The sequence below is a fragment of the Scyliorhinus torazame genome, chromosome 2 (genome assembly GCF_047496885.1).
Source record: "Scyliorhinus torazame isolate Kashiwa2021f chromosome 2, sScyTor2.1, whole genome shotgun sequence".
Lineage (NCBI taxonomy): Eukaryota > Metazoa > Chordata > Chondrichthyes > Carcharhiniformes > Scyliorhinidae > Scyliorhinus > Scyliorhinus torazame.
The window spans coordinates 1,162,904-1,173,592 of record NC_092708.1 but is presented as its reverse complement, the minus strand read 5'-3'; the positions used below and the strand labels follow the sequence as shown (position 1 = coordinate 1,173,592).

General features: G+C 52.2%; 1 protein-coding gene across 5 annotated transcripts in view; it reads right to left on the bottom strand.

Annotated features, from left to right (window-relative positions):
• Positions 1-4,126: 4,126 nt before the first annotated feature.
• Positions 4,127-10,689, bottom strand: part of smarcal1 (SWI/SNF related, matrix associated, actin dependent regulator of chromatin, subfamily a-like 1) — a 186,148-nt gene continuing 179,585 nt past the window's right edge. For 4 of the 5 annotated variants that reach the window (XM_072468333.1, XM_072468343.1, XM_072468359.1 and 1 more), the window contains 2 exons: positions 7,905-7,998; positions 4,127-4,424 (listed from right to left, as the gene is read on the bottom strand). In XM_072468333.1, the coding sequence (XP_072324434.1) occupies positions 4,164-4,424; positions 7,905-7,998 (355 nt within the window). In that variant the 3' untranslated portion in view covers positions 4,127-4,163. The remainder of the gene's footprint in view (positions 4,425-7,904; positions 7,999-10,689) is intronic. The other variant, XM_072468351.1, reaches the window with a different exon arrangement.

The window sequence follows — 10,689 nt, the reverse complement described above, 5'->3', positions numbered from 1 at the left end:
GACCATGGGGAACCTTATCAAACGCCTTACTAAAATCCATGTATCCGACATCAACTGCTCTACCTTCATCTACACACTTAGTTACCGCCTCAAAGAATTCAATCAAATTTGTGAGGCAAGACCTACCCTTCACAAATCCGTGTTGACTATCCCGGATTAAGCTGCATCTTTCCAACTGGTCATAAATCCTTTCCATTCTTACCGACCACCGAAGAAAGACTAACTGGCCTATAATTACCAGGGTCATTCCTATTCCCTTTCTTGAACAGAGGAACAACATTCGCCACTCTCCAGTCCTCTGGCACTATCTAAGAGACTGAAAGAGCTGCCGCTCAGGATGGTAGAGAAAAGTTTTCATTAACTGGGTATCCAGGTGGCCAGGAAATGGGATGCCCTGCACAGGCTTAACCTGACCCGGTTGGTGGAGCAAATGGAAGCGGACTTTAAAAGGTGGGACATGCTCCCGCTGTCACTGGCAGGGAGGGTACAGACCGTGAAAATGACTGTCCTCCCCAGGTTTTGTTTGTCTTTCAGTGCCTCCCCATCTTCATCCCAGAGGCCTTTTTAAAGCGGGTGAGGAGGATCATTTTGGGCTTTGTGTGGGCGAATAAGACCCCGCGAGTAAGGAGATCGCTGTTGGAGCGCAGTCGGGGGAGGGGTGGGTCGGTACTGCCGAACTTTCGCAACTATTACTGGGCGGCCAATATAGCCATGATCAGGAAGTGGGCGATGGGGGGGGGGGGGGGGGGGTCGGTGTGGGAGCAGCTGGAAGCGGCGTCATGTAAAGGTATTAGTCTGGGAGCTTTGATAATGGCTCCTTTGCTGTTCTCGCCGACCTGCTACTCCACAAGTCCGGTGGTGGTGGTGACACTGAGGATCTGGGGACAGTGGAGGAGGTACAAGAAGGTGGATGGAGCGTCAGTCTGGACTCCGATATGTAACAACCACAGGCTTGTCCTGGGTAAGATGGATGGTGGGTTCCAGAGCTGGCAGAGGGCAGGCATCAGAAGGATGGGAGATGAAATGAAAATCGCTTGTCACAAGTAGGCTTCAAATGAAGTTAGTGAAAAGCCTCTAGTCGCCACATTCCGGCGCCTGTTCGGGGAGGCTGGTACGGGAATTGAACCGTGCTGCTGGCCTCCCTTGGTCTGCTTTCAAAGCCAGAGATTTAGCCCTGTGCTAAACAGCCCCTGCGATCTGTTCATAGAGGGAAGCTTTCCCAGTTTGAAGGCGCTAGAGGACAAATTCGATCTGCCGCTAGGAAATGCCTTTAAATATCTGTAAGTACGAACCTTCCTGAAAAAACAGGTGGTGGCCTTTCCAACGCTGCCGCCACTGAGGATACAGGACAGGGTGGTCTCCGGCACCTGGGTGGGGGAGGGGTAGGTGTGGGATATCTACCAGGAACTACAGGAGGTGGAGGAAACCCCGGTGGAGCAGCTCAAGGGCAAGTGGGAGGAGGAGCTGGGTGAGGAGTTGGAAGCGGGTCTGTGGGCAGAGGTCCTGGGCAGGGTTAATTCCTCCTCATCATGTGCCAGGCTCAGTCTAATTCAATTTAAGGTGGTCCACCGGGCACACATGACAGCGGCGAGAATGAGCAAGTTTTTTGGGGTAGAAGACAGGTATACGAGGTGCAAAGGCAGCCCAGCAAACCATGTCCATATGTTTTGGGCATGCCCGGAGCTGAAGAGAGTTCTTTTTTTAAAGAAAATTACAGCACAGGAACAGGCCCTTCGGCCCTCCCAGGCTGCACCGATAAAGTTTGGATTGAGGGGGTCAATGCTGTGGTTCTCTCGGAGGTGGCAATCGTTCGTCGACTTTCTTGGGGAAAATGAAAATGTCAGCAGCAATCCAGGGCGGGGGGGGGGTGGTGCTTCGTTGGGATGGTGTGGGAAGACTGGGTCACGTGGGGTAATGTCTAATTCATTGTTATTGTATATTCTCTTTTTTTACACTATGTTAATGTTTACTCTAGTTTGTTTTGTTATTATTGTTACGACTGTTTTATTATGAAAAATTCTGCAAAACCTGAATAAAAATATTTTTTTTAAAAATGGAATCCGTTACTTGTGATTTTCTAAGTATACGGAAACTTTTCCAACAATTGTCTAACATTGATGCAATCAAACCTGAACAAGTCCAAACCCTCCCCCACTCACTCCAACCCCCCCACTCACTCCAACCCCCCCCGCTCACTCCAAACCCTCCCCCACTCACTCCAACCCCCCCACTCACTCCAACCCCCCCCACTCACTCCAACCCCCCCTCACTCACTCCAAACCCCCCCGCTCACTCCAAACCCCCCCGCTCACTCCAAACCCCCCCTCACTCACTCCAAACCCCCCCTCACTCACTCCAAACCCCCCCTCACTCACTCCAAACCCCCCCACTCACTCCAACCCCCCCTCACTCACTCCAAACCCCCCCGCTCACTCCAAACCCCCCCGCTCACTCCAAACCCCCCCTCACTCACTCCAAACCCCCCCTCACTCACTCCAAACCCCCCCTCACTCACTCCAAACCCCCCCTCACTCACTCCAAACCCCCCCTCACTCACTCCAAACCCCCCCGCTCACTCCAAACCCCCCCTCACTCACTCCAAACCCCCCCTCACTCACTCCAAACCCCCCCTCACTCACTCCAAACCCCCCACTCACTCCAAACCCCCCCTCACTCACTCCAACCCCCCCCGCTCACTCCAAACCCCCCTGCTCACTCCAAACCCCCCCGCTCACTCCAAACCCCCCCGCTCACTCCAACCCCCCCCGCTCACTCCAAACCCCCCCGCTCACTCCAAACCCCCCCGCTCACTCCAACCCCCCCCGCTCACTCCAAACCCCCCCGCTCACTCCAAACCCCCCCGCTCACTCCAAACCCCCCCCGCTCACTCCAAACCCCCCCTCACTCACTCCAAACCCCCCCCCACTCACTCCAAACCCCCCCTCACTCACTCCAAACCCCCCCTCACTCACTCCAAACCCCCCCGCTCACTCCAAACCCCCCCGCTCACTCCAAACCCCCCCGCTCACACCAAACACCCCCCCCACTCCCTCCAAACCCCCCCCCCCACTCCCTCCAAACCCCCCCCACTCCCTCCAAACCCCCCCCCACTCACTCCAACCCCCCCACTCACTCCAAACCCCCCCTCACTCACTCCAAACCCCCCCTCACTCACTCCAAACCCCCCCTCACTCACTACAAACCCCCCCTCACTCACTCCAACCCCCCCACTCACTCCAAACCCCCCCCACTCATTCCAAACCCCTACCCTCACTCACTCCAATCCCCCCCACTCACTCCAACCCCCCCACCCACTCCAACCCCCCCACCCACTCCAACCCCCCCACCCACTCCAACCCCCCCACCCACTCCAACCCCCCCACCCACTCCAACCCCCCCACCCACTCACTCCAACCCCCCACCCACTCACACCAACCCCCCACCTCACTCCAACCCCCCCCACCTCACTCCAACCCCCCCACCTCACTCCAACCCCCCACCCACTCACTCCAACCCCCCACCCACTCACACCAACCCCCCACCTCACTCCAACCCCCCCACCTCACTCCAACCCCCCCACCTCACTCCAACCCCCCACCCACTCACACCAACCCCCCCACCCACTCCAACCCCCCACCCACTCACACCAACCCCCCACCTCACTCCAACCCCCCCACCTCACTCCAACCCCCCCACCTCACTCCAACCCCCCACCCACTCACACCAACCCCCCCACCCACTCCAACCCCCCCACCTCACTCCAACCCCCCCCACCTCACTCCAACCCCCCCACCTCACTCCAACCCCCCACCCACTCACACCAACCCCCCCACCCACTCCAACCCCCCCACCCACTCACTCCAACCCCCCACCCACTCACACCAACCCCCCACCTCACTCCAACCCCCCCACCTCACTCCAAACCCCCACCCCCTCACTCCAAACCCCCCACCCTCACTCCCTCCAACCCCCCACCCTCACACTACCTTCCTCTGGCAATGTGCTGGGAGTGGGAATGTGTCTCCCGATAGAAGAGTAAAAACTGTAAATGCTCTTCTACAGACCCAACATTCCTCATAACTGTTCCCGAGTTTCATTCCTCTCAAAAATTGCTTCAGAACACAACTGAAATTTTTCTATTTTTATTTACAAATTGTACTGCTTCACAAAGATTTAAAAATCTCCTCAATGCGTCTCTTTTTCAGGGGACTGTCTGAATTATCAGTTTGTTGGACATTTCCAGTGTCGGAGCGGTTTCCAGTGCCGGTGCCGTTTCCAGTGCCAGTGCCAGTGCCGGTGCCAGTGCTCAGCTGAGAATTAAGGCAGACATCAGCAGTACCAAGCAGAAGAGCCTCATCATCTGCGCCTTCAGCATCAGAAAATGCCGTTTGGAAAAAGTCAACCATTTTCGCCTGCCTCGTGCCCTACAGATAAATATCATGGGTTAGAAGTCAACAAAGAGAAAGTGATGAAAAATCAGCAGTTCTACATGAATCAAATAGAATAGCCAATGTTGTTCCTTTGTTTAAGAGGGGTAGCAAGGATAATCCAGATAATTACAGGCCGGTGAGCCTTACGTCAGTGGCAGGGAAATTATTGGAGAGGATTCTTCGAGACAAATAACGGTGGGAAATATACAGTAAATGGCAAAACCCTGAAGAGTATCGACAGCCAGAGGGATCTGGGTGTAAAAGTCCACAGGTCACAAAGTGGCAACACAGTGGAAGAAGGCATACGACATACTTGCCTTCAACGGCCGGGGCATTGAGTATAAGAATTGGCAAGTCATGTTGCAGCTGTATAGAACCTTAGTTAGGCCACACTTGGAGTATAGTGTTCAATTCTGGTCGCCACACTACCAGAAGGATGTGGAGGCTTTAGAGAGGGTGCAGAAGAGATTTACCAGAATGTTGCCTGGTATGGAGGGCATTAGCTATGAGGAGCGGTTGAATAAACTCGGTTTGTTCTCACTGGAACGAAGAAGGCTGAGGGGAGACCTGATAGAGGTCTACAAAATTATGAGGGGCATAGACAGAGTGGATAGTCAGAGGCTTTTCCCCAGGGTAGAGGGGTCAATTACTAGGGGGCATAGGTTTAAGGTGAGAGGGTCAAGGTTTAGAGTAGATGTACGAGGCAAGTTTTTTACGCAGAGGGTAGTGGGTGCCTGGAACTCGCTGCCGGAGGTGGTGGTGGAAGCAGGGACGATAGGGACAGTTAAGGGGCATTTTGACAAATACATGAATAGGATGGGAATAGAGGGATACGGACCCAGGAAGTGTAGAAGATTTTAGTTTAGACGCGCAGCATGGTCGGCACGGGCTTGGAGGGCCGAACGTTTCTTTGTTCAAACATCCCAAGTTCACAGAACAAAAGAAATCTCCGACCTCCAGTAGCTGAACAAACTCACAGCATAAATCCAGGCTGCAGGAGCATCGGCAAACCTGCTGCACAGAGTAAACTCCCTCTCCACTGTCCCCATCAAACACTCCCAGGACAGGTACAGCACGGGGTTAGATACAGAGTAAAGCTCCCTCTACACTGTCCCCATCAAACACTCCCAGGACAGGTACAGCAAGGGGCTAGATACAGAGTAAACCTCCCTCCACACTGTCCCCATCAAACACTCCCAGGACAGGTACAGCACGGGGTTAGGTACAGAGTAAAGCACCCTCTACACTGTCCCCATCAAACACTCCCAGGACAGGTACAGCACGGGGTTAGGTACAGAGTAAAGCACCCTCTACACTGTCCCCATCAAACACTCCCAGGACAGGTACAGCACTGGGTTAGATACAGAGTAAACTCCCTCTCCACTGTCCCCATCAAACACTCCCAGGACAGGTACAGCATGGGGTTAGATACAGAGTAAAGCTCCCTCTACACTGTTCCCATCAAACACTCCCAGGACAGGTACAGCATGGGGTTAGATACAGAGTAAAGCTTCCTCTACACTGTCCCCATCAAACACTCCCAGGACAGGTACAGCACTGGTTTAGATACAGAGTAAAGCTCCCTCTACACTGTTCCCATCAAACACTCCCAGGACAGGTACAGCATGGGGTTAGATACAGAGTAATGCTTCCTCCACACTGTCCCCATCAAACACTCCCAGGACAGGTACAGCACGGGGTTTAGATACAGAGTAAATCTCCCTCTACACTGTCCCCATCAAACACTCCCAGGCCAGGTATAGCACAGGGTTAGATCCAGAGTAAAGCTCCGTCTACACTGTCCCCATCAAACACTCCCAGGACAGGTACATCACGGGGTTAGATACAGAGTAAAGCTCCCTCTATACATGGCTTTTGTTTCGGTGCAACATCGTGGGCCGAAGGGCCTGTACTGCGCTGTATCAACAACAAAGAACAAAGAACAAAGAAATGTACAGCACAGGAACAGGCCCTTCGGCCCTCCAAGCCCGTGCCGACCATACTGCCCGACTAAACTACAATCTTCTACACTTCCTGGGTCCGTATCCTTCTATTCCCATCCTATTCATATATTTGTCAAGATGCCCCTTAAATGTCCCTATCGTCCCTGCCTCCACTACCTCCTCCGGTAGTGAGTTCCAGGCACCCACTACCCTCTGCGTAAAAAACTTGCCTCGTACATCTACTCTAAACTTTGCCCCTCTCACCTTAAACCTATGCCCCCTAGTAATTGACCCCTCTACCCTGGGGAAAAGCCTCTGACTATCCACTCTGTCTATGCCCCTCATAATTTTGTATACCTCTATCAGGTCGCCCCTCAACCTCCTTCGTTCCAGTGAGAACAAACCGAGTTTATTCAATCGCTCCTCATAGCTTATGCCCTCCATACCAGGCAACATTCTGGTAAATCTCTTCTGCACCCTCTCTAAAGCCTCCACATCCTTCTGGTAGTGTGGCGACCAGAATTGAACACTATACTCCAAGTGTGGCCTAACTAAGGTTCTATACAGCTGCAACATGACTTGCCAATTCTTATACTCAATGCCCCGGCCAATGAAGGCAAGCATGCCGTATGCCTTCTTGACTACCTTCTCCACCTGTGTAGCCCCTTTCAGTGATCTGTGGACCTGTACTCCTAGATCTCTTTGACTTTCAATACTCTTGAGGGTTCTACCATTCACTGTATCGTTCTATGTTCTATACTGTCCCCATCAAACACTCCCAGGACAGGTACAGCACGGGGTTAGATGCAGAGTAAAGCTCCCTCTACACTGTCGCCATCAAACACTCCCAGGACAGGTATAGCACGGGGTTAGATCCAGAGTAAAGCTCCCTCTACACTGTCCCCATCAAACACTCCCAGGACAGGTACAGCACGGGGTTAGATACAGAGTAAAGCTCCCTCTACACTGTCCCCATCAAACACTCCCAGGACAGGTACAGCACAGGGTTAGATACAGAGTAAAGCTCCCTCTACACTGTCCCCATCAAACACTCCCAGGACAGGTACAGCACGGGGTTAGATACAGAGTAAAGCTCCCTCTACACTGTCCCCATCAAACACTCCCAGGACAGGTACAGCACGGGGTTAGATACAGAGTAAAGCTCCCTCTACACTGTCCCCATCAAACACTCCCAGGACAGGTACAGCACAGTGTTAGATACAGAGTAAAGCTCCCTCTACACTGTCCCCATCAAACACTCCCAGGACAGGTACAGCACGGGGTTAGATACAGAGTAAAGCTCCCTCTACACTGTCCCCATCAAACACTCCCAGGACAGGTACAGCACAGTGTTAGATACAGAGTAAAGCTCCCTCTACACTGTCCCCATCAAACACTCCCAGGACAGGTACAGCACGGGGTTAGATACAGAGTAAAGCTCCCTCTACACTGTCTCCATCAAACACTCCCAGGACAGATGCAGCACGGGGATAGATGAGGAAAATGCAGAGTTGACAAATCAGTTATTTACCTGGTGAAAATAATTTGTGGTTTCAGTCTCTGAAAAGTTGTTTTCTGACAGACCAGCCTGTCCAAGAACCTTCACCTTTTCCTGAATTATGGGCCTGGGGAGATATTTAAAGGAGGTTAGTGAACGGCAGGAGTGCGGACATGGAATCTGACAGTCACTAACACAGAACTATCCTGGTGTTCCTCCTCGGCTCCATTGCCCAGCTCTCTTCCCCGCCCCCCCCCCCCCAATCCCTACCAGACCCCGCACCCCCCTGCACCAACCCTTGCGCCCACATCCCAGAGTTCAGATTTTAAAACTTCGCAGTCGTTTATTCAACTATGTTGTTGCCATGGAAACTCTGCTTTCTAGTCTATAACAATTAATTTACTAATTAATTGACGCAATGTTAGTTAGAGGGGTGCAGTGTTCTGACTGTGAGATGTGGCAGGTCCGGGAGGCTTCCAGTGTCCCGGATGGCTTCATCTGCAGAACGTGCACCCAACTGGAGCTCCTCACAGACCGCATGGTTCGGTTGGAGCAGCAATTGGATGCACTTAGGAGCATGCAGGTGGCGGAAAGCGTCATAGATCGCAGTTATATAAATGTGGTCACAAGGTGCAGGCAGAGAAATGGGTGACCACCAGAAAGGGCAGGCAGTCAGTGCAGGAATCCCCTGTGGTTGTCCCCCTCTCGAACAGGTATACCCCTTTGGATACTGTCGGGGGGGATAGCCTATCAGGGGAAAACAGCAGCAGCCAGTGCAGTGGCACCACGGCTGGCTCTGATGTTCAGAAGGGAGGGTCAAAGCGCAGAAGAGTAATAGTAATAGGGGACTCTATAGTCAGGGGCACAGATAGGCGCTTCTGTGGACGTGAAAGAGACTCCAGGATGGTATGTTGCCTCCCTGGTGCCAGGGTCCAGGATGTCTCTGAATGGGTAGAGGGCACCCTGAAGGGGGAGGGCAAACGGGCAGAGGTTGTTGGACATATTGGTACTAACGACATAGGCAGGATGGGGCATGAGGTCCTGCAGCAGGAGTTCAGGGAGCGAGGCAGAAAGTTAAAAGGGTTGTAATCTCGGGATTACTCCCTGTGCCACGTGCCAGTGAGGCTAGAAGTAGGAAGATAGAGCAGCTAAACACGTGGCTAAACAGCTGGTGTAGGAGGGAGGGTTTCCGTTATCTGGACCACTGGGAGCTCTTCCGGGGTAGGTGTGACCTGTATAAGAAGGACGGGTTGCATCTAAACCGGAGAGGCATAAATATCCTGGCCGCGAGGTTTGCTAGTGTCACACGGGAGGGTTTAAACTAGTATGGCAGGGGGGTGGGCACGGGAGCAATAGGTCAGAAGGTGAGAGCATTGAGGGAGAACTAGGGAATAGGGACAGTGTGGCTCTGAGGCAGAACAGACAGGGAGAAGTTGCTGAACACAGCGGGTCTGGTGGCCTGAAGTGCATATGTTTTAATGCAAGAAGTATTACGGGTAAGGCAGATGAACTTAAGAGCTTGGATTAGTACTTGGAACTATGATGTTGTTGCCATTACAGAGACCTGGTTGAGGGAAGGGCAGGATTGGCAGCTAAACGTTCCAGGATTTAGATGTTTCAGGCGGGATAGAGGGGGATGTAAAAGGGGAGGCGGAGTTGCGCTACTGGTTCGGGAGAATATCACAGCTGTACTGCGGGAGGACACCTCAGAGGGCAGTGAGGCTATATGGGTAGAGATCAGGAATAAGAAGGGTGCAGTCACAATGTTGGGGGTTTACTACAGGCCTCCCAACAGCCAGCGGGAGATAGAGGAGCAGATAGGTAAGACAGATTTTGGAAAAGAGTAAAAATAACAGGGTTGTGGTGATGGGAGACTTCATCTTCTCCAATATTGACTGGGACTCACTTAGTGCCAGGGGCTTAGACGGGGCGGAGTTTGTAAGGAGCATCCAGGAGGGCTTCTTAAAACAATATGTAGACAGTCCAACTAGGGAAGGGGCGGTACTGGACCTGGTATTGGGGAATGAGCCCGGCCAGGTGGTAGATGTTTCAGTAGGGGAGCATTTCGGTAACAGTGACCACAATTCAGTAAGTTTTAAAGTACTGGTGGACAAGGATAAGAATGGTCCTAGGATGAATGTGCTAAATTGGGGGAAGGCTAATTATAACAATATTAGGAGGGAACTGAAGAACATAGATTGGGGGCGGATGTTTGAGGGCAAATCAACATCTGACATGTGGGAGGCTTTCAAGTGGCAGTTGAAAGGAATTCAGGACCGGCATGTTCCTGTGAGGAAGAAGGATAAATACGGCAATTTTCGGGAACCTTGGATGACGAGAGATATTGTAGGCCTCGTCAAAAAGAAAAATGAGGCATTTGTCAGGGCCAAAAGGCTGGGAACAGACGAAGCCTGCGTGGAATATAAGGAAAGTAGGAAGGAACTTAAGCAAGGAGTCAGGAGGGCTAGAAGGGGTCACGAAAAGTCATTGGCAAATAGGGTTAAGGAAAATCCAAGGCTTTTTACACGTACATAAAAAGCAAGAGGGGAGCCAGGGAAAGGGTTGGCCCACTGAAGGATAGGCAAGGGAATCTATGTGTGGAGCCAGAGGAATGGGCGAGGTACTAAATTAATACTTTGCATCAGTATTCACCAAAGAAAAGAAATTGGTAGATGTTGAGTCTAGAGAAGGGTGTGTCGACAGCCTGGGTCACATTGAGATCCAAAAAGACGAGGTGTTGGGTGTCTTAAAAAATATTAAGGTAGATAAGTCCCCAGGGCCTGATGGGATCAACTCCAGAATACTGAAGGAGGCTGGA